The sequence below is a fragment of the Oncorhynchus mykiss genome, chromosome 9 (genome assembly GCF_057628025.1).
Source record: "Oncorhynchus mykiss isolate SJ-2025 chromosome 9, ASM5762802v1, whole genome shotgun sequence".
Classification (NCBI taxonomy): Eukaryota; Metazoa; Chordata; class Actinopteri; order Salmoniformes; family Salmonidae; genus Oncorhynchus; species Oncorhynchus mykiss.
The window spans coordinates 83,578,994-83,600,175 of NC_143030.1; the positions used below are offsets into that span (position 1 = coordinate 83,578,994).

Sequence of the window (21,182 nt, forward strand, 5' to 3'; positions counted from 1 at the left end):
AATGTCTACAGACAGAGTGAGTAGAGGTGGACTCAGATGTTCTGTTAGCTGGGTATAATGACAGAGTGGGTTGAGGTAGACTCAGATGTTCTGTTAGCTGGGTATAATGTCTACAGACAGAGTGGGTAGAGGTAGACTCAGATGTTCTGTTAGCTGGGTATAATGTCTACAGACAGAGTGGGTAGAGGTAGACTCATATGTTCTGTTAGCTGGGTATAATGTCTAAAGAGCAGACAGAGTGGGTAGAGGTAGAGGTATTGCCATATATGTTAAATGCAACCTAGATGTCACTGTGTCCATTTCAACTTCTGTTCTGAAACAGTATGAATGTTTAGTTCTAAATGTGGTCATAATGCACTATTAACGCTAGCGGGAGTTTATCGCCACCCTCAGCTCCGGTATCTGCTTTATCGCCCACCTTCTGCTCCGGTATCTGCTCTATCGCCCACCTTCTGCTCCGGTATCTGCTCTATCGCCCACCCTCAACTCCGGTATCTGCTCTATCGCCCACCTTCTGCTCCGGTATCTGCTATATCGCCCACCCTCAGCTCCGGTATCTGCTGTATCGCCCACCCTTAGCTCCGGTATCTGCTCTATCGCCCACCCTCAGCTCCGGTATCTGCTCTATCGCCCACCCTCAGCTCCGGTATCTGCTCTATCGCCCACCCTCAGCTCCGGTATCTTCTCTATCGCCCACCCTCAGCTCCGGTATCTGCTCTATCGCCCACCCTCAGCTCCGGTATCTGCTTTATCGCCCACCCTCAGCTCCGGTATCTGCTCTATTGCCCACCCTCAGCTCTGGTATCTGCTCTATGCAAATTGTTTGAGTTAATGTCTAATTATGCAAACTCTGAATCATTGATTAATCGGAGATCTCAATCTGGACTGGCTGATGCCAGCATCGTTTAAATGAAAATAAATTTTTAGCAAACTAAATCTTACTCAACTAATAACTCTACCTACCCGTCCTAATCCAAAAGACCCGGAAAAATCTGCATTAAAATAGACCTTATCTTAACAAATACACCTCACAAATATATAGCTAGTGAGTTATTTGCAAATCAGTGACCACTGCCCTTTTGCATGTATCTGAGACACTAGGATGAAAAACCCTGACCCCCGTATAATTCTAAAGAGAAACTATAAACACTTCTCAGAGCCTTTATCCATGACCTTTATAACTCAGAGATTTAATCCGTAAACTGCATAAAGGACCCAGTTTTAGCGTTCTCTTTCTTTTCATCAATTTTTACCTTCATGGCTGATTAACACGCCCCATTAAAACAACTTAGGATTTTTTTTAAATCTAACTAATTCTTGGTTCTTTTGCAGGAAAATCCTTTTCCTGCAAAAGAAACAAGCATGGGCCTTGGCGAGGAAAACTGGTGAAATAGCTGATTGGCTGCTTTTTAGGCAATTGAGAAATAAATGGACCGGAGGATTAAAAAAGGCCAAATCTAGGTATTTTCTTGATGCTCTGACAGAGTCTGCTGGTGATCCCGCTAAATTCTGGAAAACTGTCAACTCACTTAGACCAGGAAACTCCTTGACTTCCCTGCCGAAGCAAATGCCATCTGAACCTGGGATCGTCAGGGACCAAACTGAAATTTGTGATGTTTTAAATAAGCATTTTTATTTCTGCTGGTTTTCTTTTTGAAATAAAAAATGTCCAACATGGTCCTGACTGGTCTATTGTTTCAGTCCCTCGGCCTTCAGCTGATGTGGAAAAGAGTAAGCCGGTTTTTAATTTTCAAAAAGTCACAGAAGATGAGGTCTTATCTGCACTATCTGCTATAGATTCTAAGAAATCATTAGGTTCGGACAATCTGGATCCAACCTGACAGAGCATCAGAGGATCTGCAGAGAATAAATGGGAGAAACTCAAGGGAGCGTTGCTGCACAGCTATTTTCAGGTCTCTCCAGAGATGTTCGATTGGGTTCAAGTCCGGGCTCTGGCTGGGTCACTCAAGGACATTCAGAGACTTGTCCCGAAGCCACTCCTGCGCTGTTTTGGCTGTGTGGTTAGGGTCATTGTCCTTTTGGAAGGTGAACCTTCTCCCCAGTCTGAGGTCCTGATTGCTCTGGTGCAGGTTTTCATCAAGGACCTCTCTGTGCTTTGTTCCATTCATCTTTCCCTTGATCCAAATTAGTCTCTCAGTCCCTGCCACTGAAAAAACATCTCCACAGCATGATGCTGCCACCATCATGCTTCACCGTAGGGATGGTGCCAGGTTTCCTCCAGACATGACACAGCATTCAGGCCAGAGTTCAATCTTGGTTTCATCAGAACAGAGAATCTTGTTTCTCATGGTCTGAGAGTGTAATGGTTCTCCTCGTCATCAGAGGAAGAGTAGTCAAGATCGGACCAAAATGCAGCGTGGTATGTGTCCATGTTAATATTTAATAAATCAACTGAACACTGAATAACAAAACAACACAGAGAGTGAACGAAACAGTCCTGTAAGGTGCAACAACACAAAACAGAAAACTACCCACAATTCAAGTGGGAAAAACAGGCTACCTAAGTATGATTCTCAATCAGAGACAACAATTGACAGCTGCCTCTGATTGAGAACCGTACCAGGCCAAACACATAGAAAACCAAAACTAGAGCAACACATAGAATGCCCAACTCACACCCTTACCAACCTAAACAAGAAACATAACAAAGGAACTAAGGTCAGGATGTGACAGAGAGTCCTTTAGGTGCCTTTTGGCAAACCCCAAGCGGGATGTCATGTGCCTTTTACTGAGGAGTGGCTTCCGCCTGGCCCCTCTACCATAAAGGTCTGATTGGTGTAGTGCTGCAGTGATGGTTGTCCTTCTGGAAGGTTCTCCCATCTCCACAGAGGAACTCTGGAGCCCTGTCAGAGTGACCATCGGGTTCTTGGTCACCTCCCCGACCAAGGCCCTTCTCCCCCGATTGGTCAGTTTGGCCAGGCAGCGCTAGGAATAGTCTTGTTGGTTCCAAATTTCTTCAATTTAAGAATGATGGAGGCCACTGTGTTCTTGGGGACCTTCAATGCTGCATTTTTTTTGGTACCCTTCCCCAGATCTGTGCCTCGACACAATCCTGTCTCGGAGCTCTACCGGACAATTCCTTCGACCTCATGAGTTGGTGTTTGCGCTGACATGCACTGTAAACTGTGGGACCTTATATAGACAGGTGTGTGTCTTTCCAAATAATGTCAATTAAATTGAATTTACCACAGGTTGACTCCAATCAAGTTGTAGAAACATCTCAAGGATGATCAATGGAATCAGGATGCACCTGAGCTCAATTTAGAGTCTCATAGCAAAGGGTCTGAATACTTATGTAAGTAAGGTATTTCATTTTTTTATATATACATTTGCAAAGATTTCGGGAAAAACCTGTTTTCACTTTGTCATTATGGGTTATTGTGTGTAGATTGCTGGGGATTTATTTAAAAAAATGTAATGACAAGGTTTGAAGGATTTGCCAGTAGATTGATAACCTGATGCAAGATGATGACTGCTTTTCTAGCTCGCTAGAAGCTAAGATTTTGATAGTATGATGTTGACATAATCAGTCCAATCAAAGCTAAGGTAGATATAACATGATTTGACATCATTTTATCTGTTGCCAATGACCATGACCCTTCTTGGAATGGCACTTCTAAAGTAACTCTATGGCAGCACCCAAGGGGCTTGAATTTTCTAGCTCTACCCTTAGATTTGGAGGTGAAGTAGTGACAGAACACTACAAGTGACAGAACACTGAGCCAATCACGGCACAACTAGAGAGCATTACCAACCCCTAGGCTCCGTATTTTCCTCTGGCTTTTTTATTTATTTATTTATTTTAAATTACATTGTTTGCACACTGACATGTGACATATATTAATGGAAAATTATTATTATTATTGTTATTTTCTTGTTTTATCTAAACAGGTAGCTTGAATGACACGTCACTACTGGTCCCATTTTAAGTACCTTGGCATCATAGTGGCATCATACTTGATTCCAACCTTTCTTTCAGAAGCTAAAATCGAAAATAACCAAATTCAACCTAGCTCATTTCCGATTCATACAAAAAAACTGGACTACAGAAGCAAAACTCTACCTCAATGATATGATACACCTCCACTTAACACACTCCTTGACTAGTTGTGCCCAAGCTTGCTGTACAACATTAAAACCCATTCAGTCGGTCTACAAAACAGGCTCACAAAGTGCTTGATAGGAAGCCCAATAGCCTGTTACATCCTCAGAAAGCTCCTGAGTTGGGAAAACTTTGTGCAATGCACCGACACATGTCTTGTATTCCAGACCCTAAATGGCCTGGCTCCTCCCCCTCCACTTAGTAACTTAGTAACAGAAAACCCATCCCCAAGGCAGCAGATACACAAGGTCTGCCATGAGAGGTGACTGGATAGTTCCCTTATTAAGGAAAAGCACTTTTAGTGAATCTGCATTCTCTGTGAGAGCTTTACATGTCTGGAGCACGGCCATCCGACACAACTGCACAACATACCACACCTTCACAAAGAGACATGGCTGAAGACCAATCAGACTAGTGAATGTGGCTGAAGACCAATCAGACTAGTGAATGTGGCTGAAGACCAATCAGACTAGTGAACATGAAGACATGGCTTAAGACCAATCAGACTAGTGAATATGAAGACATGGCTGAAGACCAATCAGATTAGTGAATGTGGCTAAAGACCAATCAGACTAGAGAACATGAAGACATGGCTGAAGACCAATCAGACTAGTGAACATGAAGGAAGACATGGCTGAAGACCAATCAGACTAGTGAACATGAAGACCAATCAGACTAGTGAACATGAAGACATGGATAAAGACCAATCAGACTAGTGAACATAAAGACCAATCAGACTAGTGAACATGAAGACCAATCAGACTAGTGAACATGAAGACCAATCAGACGAGTGAACATGAAGACCAATCAGACTAGTGAATATGAAGACATGGCTGAAGACCAATCAGATTAGTGAATGTGGCTAAAGACCAATCAGACTAGAGAACATGAAGACATGGCTGAAGACCAATCAGACTAGTGAACATGAAGGAAGACATGGCTGAAGACCAATCAGACTAGTGAACATGAAGACCAATCAGACTAGTGAACATGAAGACATGGATAAAGACCAATCAGACTAGTGAACATAAAGACCAATCAGACTAGTGAACATGAAGACCAATCAGACTAGTGAACATGAAGACCAATCAGACGAGTGAACATGAAGACCAATCAGACTAGTGAACATAAAGACCAATCAGACTAGAGAACATGAAGACATGGATAAAGACCAATCAGACTAGTGAACATAGCTAACCACCAATTAGACTAGTGAACATAAAGACCAATCAGACTAGTGAACATAAAGACCGATCAGACTAGTCGTTTATCGATGGCGGTTATGATATCGTTTAGGACCTTGAGCGTGGCTAAGGTGCACCCGTGACCAGCTCGGAAACCAGATTGCATAGCGGAGGGGGATGACCGCGGCAGCTTTCCAATCTTTAGGGATCTCAGACGATACGAAAGAGAGGTTGAACAGGCTAGTAATAGGGGTTGCAACATTTTCAACTGATAATTTTAGAAAGAGAGGGTCCAGATTGTCTAGCCCAGCTGATCTGTAGGGATCCAGATTTGGCAGCTGTTTCAGAACATCAGCTATCTGGATTTGGGAGAAGGAGAATGTTTTATTTTATTTTAAGTGTTTCTAAAATCCTCTATCGAAAAAGTGAATGGTGGAAAAATGATTGGAGACATTTCCTTGTTTGACTGCTAAGTTTGATGGGTATTATGACTCATACAGTGGTACTTCATACCAGTTGAATTTGATAAAATAAACCTAAGCAACTTTGCTTTATTATTAAAATAAACCTGAATATATGTATATTGACTTAGTGTCAAATGTGTCTATAATTTGGATGACGCTTTGGTAAATGGCCTACAATTTTCTTTGAGAAGTTTTCTACATTCTGCCAATGAACTACAACACCCAAAATGCACTTCACCAAAACCCGGATTTCCGGTGAGGTATAAGGAGGGAAAATCTAAACATTCTGTCAACCCCCTTGCTAGCTACTTCTTTCTGTCGCCTACAGGTGTATTTGAAGCGACATTCTAGGTAAGCCCAAATGTGTCGATAATAATATAACCAACAAGTGTCCAGCATCATGAGTAACGTAAATAACGTTAGTTGACACAAAGCTTCTAACTTAGCTACTGTAACGTTATATAGCTAGCTACGGTTGGTCTGTAGTTAACTAACTCGTTACTTAGCGAACTAGTTAAACATGTCTTTCACCGGGTGTCTCAGAGCGAGAAAATGCAGAGGACCTCACGTCTGAAGCGCGAGTTACAGCTGCTTAGCATGGAGCCTTCACCGGGGATCACTTGCTGGCAGACCGAGGGGAAGATGGACGAGCTCCGGGCCCGTGAGTATCAATCAACTTATCGATCAGTCAGTCCTACGGTTATGTAGCCTCTCGGTGGGTGCTAGTATATGTGTCGAAGGAACTCTTTTCATGCATCCGCCATTGATAGCCTATTGGTGTTAATCAATAATATATATTAATATTATAAACATACATGTATAGTAGTGAGCAATGATGTCGTTTTATATAGATATAAACGTCTATAGGTGTTGTTACTGTCCCTTGTCCTGTGTAGAAATAGTGGGCGGAGCTGAGACTCCGTTTGAAGGAGGAGTCTTCTCACTGGAGATCATAGTTCCAGACAGGTATGATGTGACTGACATAACACACACATCTCTGAGTAGATACAGGTCTAGTACATGTTTTAGGTACAATCATCGTGATCATTCTCTCCTAACCCTCCAGGTATCCCATTGAGCCCCCTAAGTTCTCTCCTAACCCTCGAGGTATCCCTTTGAGCCCCTAAGTTCTCTCTTAACCCTCGAGGTATCCCTTTGAGCCCCTAAGTTCTCTCTTAATCCTCGAGGTATCCCTTTGAGCCCCCTAAGTTCTCTCCTAACCCTCCAGGTATCCCTTTGAGCCGCCTAAGATGAGATTCCTGACCCCTATCTACCACCCCAACATAGACAACAATGGTCGCATCTGTCACGACGCCCTCAAACTACCACCCAGGGTAACACACACACACGCCCACCCAAGATACAACATGGACAGCCAACCTCTGCACCATGTGTAGCACCTCTTCTCGTGTGTGTGTGTGTGTGTGTGTGTGTGCAGGGTGCGTGGAAACCTTCCCTGAACATCTCCACAGTGCTCACCTCCATACAGCTGCTGATGGCTGAACCCAACCTTGACGACCCACTCATGGCTGACATAGTGAGTAACACTTTGCTCCTTCACTGTCCTGTCCGTACAACGACTCAGACGAGACAGACTGACCCCATAGCTGATATAACAGACTGACCCCATAGCTGATATAACAGACTGACCCCATAGCTGATATAACAGACTGACTGACCCCATAGCTGATATAACAGACTGACGGACCCCATAGCTGATATAACAGACGGACTGACCCCATAGCTGATATAACAGACAGACTGACCCCATAGCTGATATAACAGACAGACTGACCCCATAGCTGATATAACAGACAGACTGACCCCATAGCTGATATAACAGACAGACTGACCCCATAGCTGATATAACAGACATACTGACCCCATAGCTGATATAGCAGACAGACTGACCCCATAGCTGATATAGCAGACGGACTGACCCCATAGCTGATATAACAGACAGACTGACCCCATAGCTGGTATAACAGACTGACTGACCCCATAGCTGATATAACAGACTGACTGACCCCATAGCTGATATAAGACAGACTGACCCCATAGCTGATATAACAGACAGACTGACCCCATAGCTGATATAAGACTGACTGACCCCATAGCTGATATAACGGACTGACTGACCCCATAGCTGATATAACGGACTGACTGACCCCATAGCTGATATAACGGACTGACTGACCCCATAGCTGATATAACAGACTGACTGACCCCAAAGCTGATATAGACTGACTGACCCCATAGCTGATATAGCAGACAGACTGACCCCATAGCTGATATAGCAGACAGACTGACCCCATAGCTGATATAACAGACAGACTGACCCCATAGCTGATATAACAGACAGACTGACCCCATAGCTGATATAACAGACAGACTGACCCCATAGCTGATATAACAGACTGACTGACCCCATAGCTGATATAACAGACTGACTGACCCCATAGCTGATATAACAGACTGACTGACCCCATAGCTGATATAACAGACTGACTGACCCCAAAGCTGATATAACAGACAGACTGACCCCATAGCTGATATAAGACTGACTGACCCCATAGCTGATATAACAGACTGACTGACCCCATAGCTGATATAAGACTGACTGACCCCATAGCTGATATAACAGACTGACTGACCCCATAGCTGATATAAGACTGACTGACCCCATAGCTGATATAACAGACTGACTGACCCCATAGCTGATATAAGACTGACTGACCCCATAGCTGATATAACAGACGGACTGACCCCATAGCTGATACACTCTCTCTCTCTCTCTCTCTCTCTCTCTCTCTCTCTCTCTCTCTCTCTCTCTCTCTCTCTCTCTCTCTCTCTCTCTCTCTCTCTCTCTCTCTCTCTCTCTCTCTCTCTCTCTCTCTCTCTCTCTCTCTCTCTCTCTCTCTCTCTCTCTCTCTCTCTCTCTCTCTCTCTCTCTCTCTCTCTCTCTCTCTCTCTCTCTCTCTCTCTCTCTCTCTCTCTCTCTCTCTCTCTCTCTCTCTCTCTCTCTCTCTCTCTCTCTCTCTCTCTCTCTCTCTCTCTCTCTCTATATATATATATATATATATATATATATATATATATATATATATATATATATATATATATATATATATATATATATATAAAAATATAAATAATGAGTGTGTGTATATATATATATGAGTGTATATGCAAAAGTATATGTGGATTCGGCTATTTCAGCCACACCCGTTGCTGACAGGTTTATAAAATCGAGCACACAGCCATGCAATCTCCATAGACGAACATTGGCAGTAGAATGGCCTTTACTGAAGAGCTCTCTCACACACACAGAGTTGATGTTGGTCCTGTAGCCTTCTCACACACACAGAGTTGATGTTGGTCCTGTAGCCCTCTCACACACACAGAGTTGATGTTGGTCCTGTAGCCCTCTCACACACACAGAGTTGATGTTGGTCCTGTAGCCCTCTCACACACAGAGTTGATGTTGGTCCTGTAGCCCTCTCACACACACAGAGTTGAAGTTGGTCCTGTAGCCTTCTCACACACACAGAGTTGATGTTGGTCCTGTAGCCCTCTCACACACACAGAGTTGATGTTGGTCCTGTAGCCCTCTCACACACACACAGAGTTGATGTTGGTCCTGTAGCCCTCTCACACACACACAGAGTTGATGTTGGTCCTGTAGCCCTCTCACACACACAGAGTTGATGTTGGTCCTGTAGCCCTCTCACACACACAGAGTTGATGTTGGTCCTGTAGTCTTTGGCAGTACGTCCAACTGACCTCAGGCCACGTGTATCCACGTCAGCTCTCCACATCCGGCTTCTTCACTGGCAGGATCGTCAGAGGTGGCGCTGAGGAGTATTTCTGTCTGGAATAATGTCCTTTGTGGGGTAGAATTAATTCTGATTGGTTGGGCCCGGCTCCCCAGCGGCCGGGCCCGGCTGCCCTATGCCCTCCCGGCCCTTCCATTGCAGCACAGTCAAGTGAAATCCATAGATTAGAGGCTAATGAATTTATTTCGATGGACTTGATTTCCTTATTTGAACTGTAACTCAGTAAAATCCTAAATTGTTGCATGTTGCGTTTTTAAATTTGTGTTCAGTGTAATTCATAATGAATCATGATTTTGGTGGGTGCATTGGCCCTATTTCACACACAAATGTGTATTTAATATGTGTGAATTGGAAATGTTATTTTTTTTTTACGTATCCCAACTCCCCTGAGACACCCTCGGTGACGTTATCCGTCTCACACACTGAGTTGTCTGTTTCTCTCCCAGTCATCAGAGTTGAAGTACAGCAAGCAGGTATATCTGCAGAAGGCCAAGAGTTGGACAGAGAAACACGCTGTACAGAACAACAAGGTAATGTTAACCAGGTGGTTAGGTATGTGGACCGTAGACACACTGAGTGACTGTATGTAGTGGTGTCTTCTCTCCGCAAGGTGGTGCTGTAACTTCATGTCAATGTAGTCATGTTATGTAGTGGATGAGGGTCCTGGGAGTGTGGTGCCATGAAAATAACCTCAACGTCAACGAAACAAAGGAACTAATCGTGGACTTCAGGAAACAGCAGAGGGCGCACCCACCCCATCAATATCGACGGGACAGTAGTGGAGAAGGTGGAAAGCTTCAAGTTCCTCTGCGTACACATCACTGATGATCTGAAATGGTCCACCCACACAGTGTGGTGAAGAAGGCACTACAGCGCCTCTTCAACCTCAGGAGCCTGAAGACATTCGAGAGCATCCTGTATCACTGCCTGGTACGGCAACTGCTTAGCCCACAACCGTAACGCTCTCCAGAGGGTAGTGAGGTCTGCACAACGCATCACCGGGGGCAAACTACCTGCCCTCCAGGACACCTACACCACCCGATGTCACAGGAAGGCCATAAAGATCATCAAGGACAACAACTACCCCAGCCACTGCCTGTTCACCCCGCTACCATCCAGAAGGCGAGGTCAGTACAGGTGCATCAAAGCGGGGACCGAGAGACTGGAAAAACGGCTTCTATCTCAAGGCCATCAGACTGTTAAACAGCCATCACTGGCTGGCTACTCAACCCTGCACCTTAGAGACTGCTGCCCTCTATACATAGACATGAGATCACTGGCCACAATAATGTTTACATAATCGTCTCATATGTAAATACTCTGTTTATTCTACTGTATTTTAGTCAATGCCACTCCGCTCATCCTAGTATTTATATATTTATTAATTCCATTCTTTTACTTTTAGATGTGTGAATTGTTAAATATTACTGTACTGTTGGAGATAGGAACACAAGCATTTCACTACACCCACACTAACATCTGTTAAATGTGACCAATAAGATTTGTCTTCTCGCCACAAGGTGGTGCTGTAACTCCCCGTCAGTGTCGGAATGTTACGACGCTTCTATTTAGTGAACGTGTTCATTCTAGAAAGATACCAGGCCATTTTATTAAGGGAACTGTAGCTGCAGAGCTTAATATGCTGTTCAATGATCAAATATCTCCTGACTTAAGTTCAGTATTCCATTTGAAGAGCACGTAGTATATTTTAATGCTTGCCTTCAGCAGTTAATTAATTGTGTGTGTGTGTGTGTGTGTGTGTGTGTGTGTGTAGGGTGGTGTGGTGGAGACCGTGGACAGTGCCGAAGCTCAGGTCCAGCCGCCGGCCCTCAAGAGAGAAGCTCAGGACAAGACAGAGGAACACCCCAAGAGAACGTGTCTGTAGACACGTCACACGTTTTGTCCCGTTGTGTTGGGAACAGTAATTACTTCACTTTGTCTTTGAGTGTTTGAGATTTCCCCTTTTTATATAGTTACGTACAGACTAAGGCTGGGATTCATTCATAGCAATGTTTAGGCAGTGTCTTTATTTACAGTGTTCAGCTCACACACTTGTTGAGAGGGGTCGACCTGGTAGTAGTAGTCGGTTTTAATACAGTTCCCAGGTCCAATATGGGACTGTTGGAAAAAGAGCTGCTGTGGAAATGTCATGCTGCTTACTCCAATTAGATTCTTCTTTTCTTATTAAAATATGTTTTGAAGCTAACTGAGTTGCACATTGTATTTATATATTTAACATTGGTCACCTTTTTTTTAGAATGTGTAAGCACATAAAACAAAGACCAGTCATCTCTACTCGTATAAAACAATTTTTTATTCAACCATAACTTTTAACAGGTATTTAATTCAATAAAAAACGTTTTTAACATATCAACAATCGAAGGTATGTACATCCAAAGGAACAAGTCAGTTTGTAACAAACTACAGGTTATATTTTATATGTATTGGGGAAATGGGTTATTTAGAAGGGCTGGTTGTTTACCGGCTAAACTGACAGGGTTGGCTTAGACTGACACATGCAAACTATTTCGTCTCCGATGTTTATTGAACACGTGTAGAATGGTTAGTTAGCTAGCGAATTTTAGCATCAACTTGAGGTCAGTTCTAACAAGACAAAACTAGTTGAAATGAGCCACATGGCAGCTTCTTGTCATCTGACCTAGATGTCTCTCTATCAAACAAATGACATTCAGCTTCTTGTCATCTGACCTAGATGCCTCTATCAGACAAACGACATTCAGCTTCTTGTCATCTGACCTAGATGTCTATCAGACAAACGACATTCAGTTTCTTGTCATCTGACCTAGATGTCTATCAGACAAACGACATTCAGTTTCTTGTCATCTGACCTAGATGTCTCTATCAAACAAATGACATTCAGCTTCTTGTCATCTGACCTAGTCTGATAGAGAGGCATCTATCAGTTGAATAATGTGCTGTTATACACCTGTTGTGTCCTGTACTGTAAGGCCTTCTGCATAGGAACAATAACATACTAGTTCAGAGGTAGTTACATTGTATTTACATCATCACCTGGGGTCTGTTCAGCAGGGTGGAACGTTACAAAACAACATACTTAGAAATATTTATGGTGTAGAACAGAACAGACAGGACGTCATGAATGCATTTCCATCTGCAGCCTCGCTGAACAGACCCCAGCTAGCTAGTCTACTGTACACCAGAACCTCTAGATAATCCCTGTCCCCTCGCTGAACAGACCCCAGCTAGCTAGTCTACTGTACACCAGAACCTCTAGATAATCCCTGTCCCCTCGCTGAACAGACCCCAGCTAGCTAGTCTACTGTACACCAGAACCTCTAGATAATCCCTGTCCCCTCGCTGAACAGACCCCAGCTAGCTAGTCTACTGTACACCAGAACCTCTAGATAATCCCTGTCCCCTCGCTGAACAGACCCCAGCTAGCTAGTCTACTGTACACCAGAACCTCTAGATAATCCCTGTCCCCTCGCTGAACAGACCCCAGCTAGCTAGTCTACTGTACACCAGAACCTCTAGATAATCCCTGTCCCCTCGCTGAACAGACCCCAGCTAGCTAGTCTACTGTACACCAGAACCTCTAGATAATCCCTGTCCCCTCGCTGAACAGACCCCAGCTAGCTAGTCTACTGTACACCAGAACCTCTAGTTAATCCCTGTCCCCTCGTTGAACAGACCCCAGCTAGCTAGTCTACTGTACACCAGAACCTCTAGATAATCCCTGTCCCCTCGTTGAACAGACCCCAGCTAGCTAGTCTACTGTACACCAGAACCTCTAGTTAATCCCTGTCCCCTCGCTGAACAGACCCCAGCTAGCTAGTCTACTGTACACCAGAACCTCTAGATAATCCCTGTCCCCTCGTTGAACAGACCCCAGCTAGCTAGTCTACTGTACACCAGAACCTCTAGATAATCCCTGTCCCCTCGCTGAACAGACCCCAGCTAGCTAGTCTACTGTACACCAGAACCTCTAGATAATCCCTGTCCCCTCGCTGAACAGACCCCAGCTAGCTAGTCTACTGTACACCAGAACCTCTAGATAATCCCTGTCCCCTCGTTGAACAGACCCCAGCTAGCTAGTCTACTGTACACCAGAACCTCTAGATAATCCCTGTCCCCTCGCTGAACAGACCCCAGCTAGCTAGTCTACTGTACACCAGAACCTCTAGATAATCCCTGTCCCCTCGCTGAACAGACCCCAGCTAGCTAGTCTACTGTACACCAGAACCTCTAGATAATCCCTGTCCCCTCGCTGAACAGACCCCAGCTAGCTAGTCTACTGTACACCAGAACCTCTAGATAATCCCTGTCCCCTCGTTGAACAGACCCCAGCTAGCTAGTCTACTGTACACCAGAACCTCTAGATAATCCCTGTCCCCTCGCTGAACAGACCCCAGCTAGCTAGTCTACTGTACACCAGAACCTCTAGATAATCCCTGTCCCCTCGCTGAACAGACCCCAGCTAGCTAGTCTACTGTACACCAGAACCTCTAGATAATCCCTGTCCCCTCGCTGAACAGACCCCAGCTAGCTAGTCTACTGTACACCAGAACCTCTAGATAATCCCTGTCCCCTCGCTGAACAGACCCCAGCTAGCTAGTCTACTGTACACCAGAACCTCTAGATAATCCCTGTCCCCTCGCTGAACAGACCCCAGCTAGCTAGTCTACTGTACACCAGAACCTCTAGATAATCCCTGTCCCCTCGCTGAACAGACCCCAGCTAGCTAGTCTACTGTACACCAGAACCTCTAGATAATCCCTGTCCCCTCGCTGAACAGACCCCAGCTAGCTAGTCTACTGTACACCAGAACCTCTAGATAATCCCTGTCCCCTCGCTGAACAGACCCCAGCTAGCTAGTCTACTGTACACCAGAACCTCTAGTTAATCCCTGTCCCCTCGTTGAACAGACCCCAGCTAGCTAGTCTACTGTACACCAGAACCTCTAGTTAATCCCTGTCCCCTCGTTGAACAGACCCCAGCTAGCTAGTCTACTGTACACCAGAACCTCTAGATAATCCCTGTCCCCTCGTTGAACAGACCCCAGCTAGCTAGTCTACTGTACACCAGAACCTCTAGATAATCCCTGTCCCCTCGCTGAACAGACCCCAGCTAGCTAGTCTACTGTACACCAGAACCTCTAGATAATCCCTGTCCCCTCGCTGAACAGACCCCAGCTAGCTAGTCTACTGTACACCAGAACCTCTAGATAATCCCTGTCCCCTCGCTGAACAGACCCCAGCTAGCTAGTCTACTGTACACCAGAACCTCTAGATAATCCCTGTCCCCTCGCTGAACAGACCCCAGCTAGCTAGTCTACTGTACACCAGAACCTCTAGATAATCCCTGTCCCCTCGTTGAACAGACCCCAGCTAGCTAGTCTACTGTACACCAGAACCTCTAGATAATCCCTGTCCCCTCGCTGAACAGACCCCAGCTAGCTAGTCTACTGTACACCAGAACCTCTAGATAATCCCTGTCCCCTCGCTGAACAGACCCCAGCTAGCTAGTCTACTGTACACCAGAACCTCTAGATAATCCCTGTCCCCTCGCTGAACAGACCCCAGCTAGCTAGTCTACTGTACACCAGAACCTCTAGATAATCCCTGTCCCCTCGCTGAACAGACCCCAGCTAGCTAGTCTACTGTACACCAGAACCTCTAGTTAATCCCTGTCCCCTCGTTGAACAGACCCCAGCTAGCTAGTCTACTGTACACCAGAACCTCTAGATAATCCCTGTCCCCTCGTTGAACAGACCCCAGCTAGCTAGTCTACTGTACACCAGAACCTCTAGTTAATCCCTGTCCCCTCGTTGAACAGACCCCAGCTAGCTAGTCTACTGTACACCAGAACCTCTAGATAATCCCTGTCCCCTCGCTGAACAGACCCCAGCTAGCTAGTCTACTGTACACCAGAACCTCTAGATAATCCCTGTCCCCTCGCTGAACAGACCCCAGCTAGCTAGTCTACTGTACACCAGAACCTCTAGATAATCCCTGTCCCCTCGCTGAACAGACCCCAGCTAGCTAGTCTACTGTACACCAGAACCTCTAGATAATCCCTGTCCCCTGTCCCCTATACATCACTACTCATCTGAAAGGATTAGATAAGTGTAAACTAAATGGCCAGAAAGTCCACCTACATCAAATGGATCTACATGGCTTAAACCCAGTAGTTTGACATCTGAATGAAGGACCCTGAGCATTGGTGAGGGGAGAAGTGTCCAGGGGTCTATTTTGGATGGGGCGCTACTCTACAGTCTGTGAAGGGACCCAGGCTACCAATCATTCATTCTGCCATACATCTGCTACTCTACAGTCTGTGAAGGGACCCAGGCTACCAATCATTCATTCTGCCATACATCTGCTACTCTACAGTCTGTGAAGGGACCCAGGCTACCAATCATTCATTCTGCCATACATCTGCTACTCTACAGTCTGTGAAGGGACCCAGGCTACCAATCATTCATTCTGCCATACATCTGCTACTCTACAGTCTGTGAAGGGACCCAGGCTACCAATCATTCATTCTGCCATACATCTGCTACTCTACAGTCTGTGAAGGGACCCAGGCTACCAATCATTCATTCTGCCATACATCTGCTGGTAATATGGCTGGAATTCAGTCAAATCAACAGAGTTGACAGTGAACATCTCACAAACATCTGGGACATTTCATTTGAATGAATCCCAGTCTATTTGTTGGAATATGGTGAATAGTGATGGCAGTCGGACACATAGTAGTGTGTACTTATTAACTATTAAGGACACTATAAGGCTGGGATTCATTCAAATCTGTCAAAGCAATGTTTAGGCTGTGTCTTATTTGACACTATTCTGAAAAATGAAAACATACCTGTGTGGAGGGGAGGGGGAGGGGGGTCACGCTGCTAGTAGTTGTTGGTTTTATACAGTACCCAAGACCAGTCTGGTCAACCTGCTAGTAGTTGTTGGTTTTATACAGTACCCAAGACCAGTCTGGTCACCCTGCTAGTAGTTGTAGGTTTTATACAGTACCCAAGACCAGTCTGGTCACCCTGCTAGTAGTTGTTGGTTTTATACAGTACCCAAGACCAGTCTGGTCACCCTGCTAGTAGTTGTTGGTTTTATACAGTACCCAAGACCAGTCTGGTCACCCTGCTAGTAGTTGTTGGTTTTATACAGTACCCAAGACCAGTCTGGTCACCCTGCTAGTAGTTGTAGGTTTTATACAGTACCCAAGACCAGTCTGGTCACCCTGCTAGTAGTTGTAGGTTTTATACAGTACCCAAGACCAGTCTGGTCACCCTGCTAGTAGTTGTTGGTTTTATACAGTACCCAAGACCAGTCTGGTCACCCTGCTAGTAGTTGTAGGTTTTATACAGTACCCAAGACCAGTCTGGTCACCCTGCTAGTAGTTGTAGGTTTTATACAGTACCCAAGACCAGTCTGGTCACCCTGCTAGTAGTTGTTGGTTTTATACAGTACCCAAGACCAGTCTGGTCACCCTGCTAGTAGTTGTTGGTTTTATACAGTACCCAAGACCAGTCTGGTCACCCTGCTAGTAGTTGTTGGTTTTATACAGTACCCAAGACCAGTCTGTGAGTTCATTTGATCTTTGGAAAAAGAGCTACTGTGAAAAGACCTTAATGCAGGTTGGATTGAATTGAGGCCTTAGTGATATACTTAGTAGTAGACTCTTCAATACTGTTGTACGATGTCTCTGTGTGGAGCGATGCTGACATTAATGAAGATGCTTTCTCCAGGACTGATGCACTTTCAAAAGCCCCCTGCTGCCGGTCTTCTGTAATGGTCCCCTTATGAGTGAGGGATGGATGGAGAGGGAGGGAGGGAGGGAGGGAGGGAGGGAGGAAAGGGAGGGAGAGAGGGAGGGAGGGAGGGAGAGAGGGAGGGAGGGAGGGAGGGAGGGAGGGAGGGAGGGAGGGAAGGAGAGGGAGGGAGGGAGGGAGGGAAGGAGAGGGAGGGAGGGAAGGAAGGAGAGAGAGGGAGGGAAGGGGGGAAGGAGAGAGGAGGGAGGAAAGGAGGGAGGAACGGAGAGAGGAGGGAGGAAAGGAGAGAGAGGGATGGAAGGAGAGAGGAGGGAGGGAAGGAGAGAGGAGGGAGGGAAGGAGAGAGAGGGGGGAAGGAGAGAGAGAGGGAGGGAAGGAGAGAGGAGGGAGGGAAGGAAAGGAGGGAGGGAAGGAGAGAGGAGGGAGGGAAGGAGAGAGAGGAGGGGAGGAGGGAGGAAGGGAAGGAGAGAGAGGGAAGGAAGGAGAGAGGAGGGAGGCAGTAGGGAATGTGTTGGTTTATAATGTCTCGTAGGGTCCCAGCCAGCGGTGCTTGACAACTGAGATTGTGTCCCATTGTAGTTTAGTGATTCATACCTTACCACTCTGCCTCCCTCTCGCTCTCCATATCTCTTTCACTCTCCATCTCTCTTTCGCTTAGGCTGGGGGAAGGTGTCTGACACGGGATCAGAGGAACCGAGGAGGAGGAGGAGGAAGAAGAGCAGTGGGATAATCTGATTGGATCCATCCGGGGTTGAAGGGCGGCGCTTCCACCGTAGAGGGCGTCTGCCTCGGCGAGTGACACCTGCGTCGATAAATCAGAACACAAGCTCTTCTCTGTGTCCACAGAGACCAGCGAGTCTTCAAGCGTGCGGTCCCGGTATAACTGGGGGCGTGCCTTGGGATGTGGCCAGAACAAGAAGTGGGTGTGGTCTCGGGTGAATAGGAGGAAGAGGAGTGGGTTGAGGCAGGAGGGGAGAGGTTGTAGAAGGAGCAGGACAGACTTCAGCACTTCCTCCCCCAGAGAAAGCAGTCCCAGCAGGGAGCAGAGAGACAGGAAGGCCACTGGGATGTAGAGGAGACCGTTGATGAAGATCAACCAGGTGATGTGTTTAATCATGCTACAGTCCCACAGCCCCTCGCACTCTCCTCTCAGCAGCTCCCAGTACAGACGGATGTAGGAGACTGTCACTATCAGCAGACACAAAGTATTCATCATGATCAGAGAGAGAGGGAAGCCTAGAGAGGAGGGTGGATGGGAGGAGGGGGGATGCAAGGGGGAGGGCAGGCAGAGAGGGGAGGAACCGTACTCTCCCACATTGACCAGAGGGAGGGATGCCAGGGTGAGAGAGAGGGTGAGGCAGAATAACGCGCACGTACGGATGCTCCCGTGTGAGGGCGCCTTTCCGTAGGCCCGTGCGCACGTCACGCTCATGCCACACTGCACGGCTGCCAGGGTCAACAGCAGCACGCTCGCCTCGGACGCAAACACCCACACCCACCCCGTCACCTGGCAACCGGGACCCGACTCCCAGCGGGCGCCGTGGCGTCCAAATTCTCCCAGCGTGAGGGCGTCCACGAGGGCGAGCGTGCATGTGCATACGCCGGTTAGGAGGTTGGCAGCGGCCATGCAGGCGGTGGTGAACCGCAGCGGGGAGAGATAGCCCGCCGAACCGAAGAGCGACAGCAGCAAGAGAGAGTTCCCAAGTAGAGACACGATGGAGACGCACCACAGACCCACACGGACCAACCAGCTGCCTAGCAGGGAGTCACATGGCCGGAACGGACCTAGGCGGGCGAGACAGACGTACGTTTAACAATATACAGTGCATTAGGAAAGTATTCAGACCTCTTGACTTTTTCCACATTAGGTTACAGTCTTATTCTAAAAAAATTTAAATAGTTTTTCCCCCTCATCAATCTACACACAATACCCCATAATGACATCACAATACCCCATAATGACATCACAATACCCCATAATGACATCACAATACCCCATAATGACATCACAATACCCCATAATGACATCACAATACCCTATAATGACATCACAATACCTCATAATGACATCACAATACCCCATAATGACATCACAATACCCCATAATGACATCACAATACCCCATAATGACATCACAATACCCCATAATGACATCACAATACCCCATAATGACATCACAATACCTCATAATGACATCACAATACCCCATAATGACATCACAATACCCCATAATGACATCACAATACCCTATAATGACATCACAATACCCCATAATGACATCACAATACCCCATAATGACATCACAATACCCTATAATGACATCACAATACCCTATAATGACATCACAATACCCCATAATGACATCACAGTACCCCATAATGACATCACAGTACCCCATAATGACATCACAATACCCCATAATGACATCACAGTACCCCATAATGACATCACAGTACCCCATAATGACATCACAATACCCTATAATGACATCACAATACCCCATAATGACATCACAATACCCCATAATGACAAAACCAAAACAGGTTTTTAGAAATTATATGTATTTCAAATAGAGAACTAAAATGTCACATTTCCATAAGTATTCAGACTCTTTACTCAGTACTTTGTTGAAGCACCTTTAACAGTGATTACAGCCTCCAGTCTTCTAGGGTCTGCTAGAATATAAAGATAAATACACAACACAGAGGACTACAAGTCAATAGAGTCCCAACGATCAATGGAAAGTGGGTTTTTTCTGGAAAAGGGAATTAATGAGCAATGGATCAGAGACATGGGAGGAATTTGTCTTCTGAAATAGGTTACTTGTTATTTGGCCATTGGCCCAGTTTTATTGCAAGGAATTCTAATTGGTCAACCACAGAATAGGGCTGGGTTATAAAACTAGATCCTGTCACTTTGTTCTGTGGAGAGAATCACTGGAGTGAATCACTGGAGAGAGAATCACAGGAGAGAATAACTTGAGAAAGAATCACTGGAGAGAGAATCACTGAGGAGAGAATCACTGGAGAGAATCACAGGAGAGAATCACAGGAGAGAATCACAGGAGAGAATTCCTGGAGAGAATCACTGAGGAGAGAATCCCTGGAGAGAGAATCACTGAGGAGAGAATCACTGGAGAGAGAATCACAGGAGAGAATCACAGGAGAGAATCACTGAGGAGAGAATCCCTGGAGAGAGAATCACTGAGGAGAGAATCACTGGAGAGAATCCCTGGAGAGAGAATCACTGGAGAGAATTACTGAGGAGAGAATCCCTGGAGAGAGAATCACTGGAGAGAGAATCCCTGGAGAGAGAATCACTGAGGAGAGAATCCCTGGAGAGAATCCCTGGAGAGAGAATCACTGGAGAGAGAATCACTGGAGAGAGAATCCCTGGAGAGAGAATCCCTGGAGAGAGAATCCCTGGAGAGAGAATCACTGGAGAGAATCACTGAGGAGATAATCCCTGGAGAGAGAATCACTGGAGAGAGAATCCCTGGAGAGAGAATCACTGGAGAGAGAATCACTGGAGAGAGAATCCCTGGAGAGAGAATCACTGGAGAGAATCACAGGAGAGAATCACTGAGGAGAGAATCGCTGAGGAGAGAATCCCTGAGGAGAGAATCACTGAGGAGAGAATCACCGAGGAGAGAATCCCTGGAGAGAGAATCACTGAGGAGAGAATCCCTGGAGAGAGAATCACTGGAGAGAGAATCACTGGAGAGAGAATCCCTGGAGAGAGAATCACTGGAGAGAGAATCCCTGGAGAGAGAATCCCTGGAGAGAGAATCACTGGAGAGAGAATCCCTGG

At 46.0% G+C, this 21,182-nt stretch overlaps 2 protein-coding genes across 3 annotated transcripts in view; one reads left to right on the forward strand and one right to left on the reverse strand.

Moving 5' to 3' along the window:
• The first annotated feature begins 6,006 nt into the window (after positions 1-6,006).
• ube2t (ubiquitin-conjugating enzyme E2T (putative)) lies at positions 6,007-11,813 on the forward strand. Of its 2 annotated transcripts, XM_036989119.2 has the most exons (7): positions 6,007-6,122; positions 6,315-6,432; positions 6,668-6,737; positions 7,000-7,105; positions 7,210-7,308; positions 10,054-10,137; positions 11,382-11,813. In XM_036989119.2, exons 2-7 carry the CDS (start codon positions 6,324-6,326, stop codon positions 11,490-11,492), a joined length of 579 nt encoding a protein of 192 aa, XP_036845014.2. In that variant the 5' UTR covers positions 6,007-6,122; positions 6,315-6,323; the 3' UTR covers positions 11,493-11,813. The 2 variants fall into 2 exon arrangements, with proteins under 2 accessions (XP_036845014.2, XP_090041902.1); XM_090185776.1 differs by lacking the exon at positions 10,054-10,137 and having other exon boundaries at positions 6,008-6,122.
• A 5,819-nt stretch (positions 11,814-17,632) lies between these two features.
• Positions 17,633-21,182, reverse strand: part of lgr6 (leucine-rich repeat containing G protein-coupled receptor 6) — a 92,751-nt gene continuing 89,201 nt past the window's right edge. The window contains exon 18 of the mRNA XM_090185777.1: positions 17,633-19,157. Coding sequence (XP_090041903.1) covers positions 17,968-19,157 — 1,190 coding nt within the window. The 3' untranslated portion in view covers positions 17,633-17,967. The remainder of the gene's footprint in view (positions 19,158-21,182) is intronic.

Bases quoted from the DNA above. Each gene is read 5' to 3' on its own strand.
- ube2t (XM_036989119.2), top strand. From the start codon at position 6,324: ATGCAGAGGACCTCACGTCTGAAGCGCGAGTTACAGCTGCTTAGCATG. The intron at 6,738-6,999 runs GTATGATGTGAC...CTAACCCTCCAG, and splicing joins GAGATCATAGTTCCAGACAG to GTATCCCTTTGAGCCGCCTA. The intron at 7,309-10,053 runs GTGAGTAACACT...TTTCTCTCCCAG, and splicing joins ACCCACTCATGGCTGACATA to TCATCAGAGTTGAAGTACAG.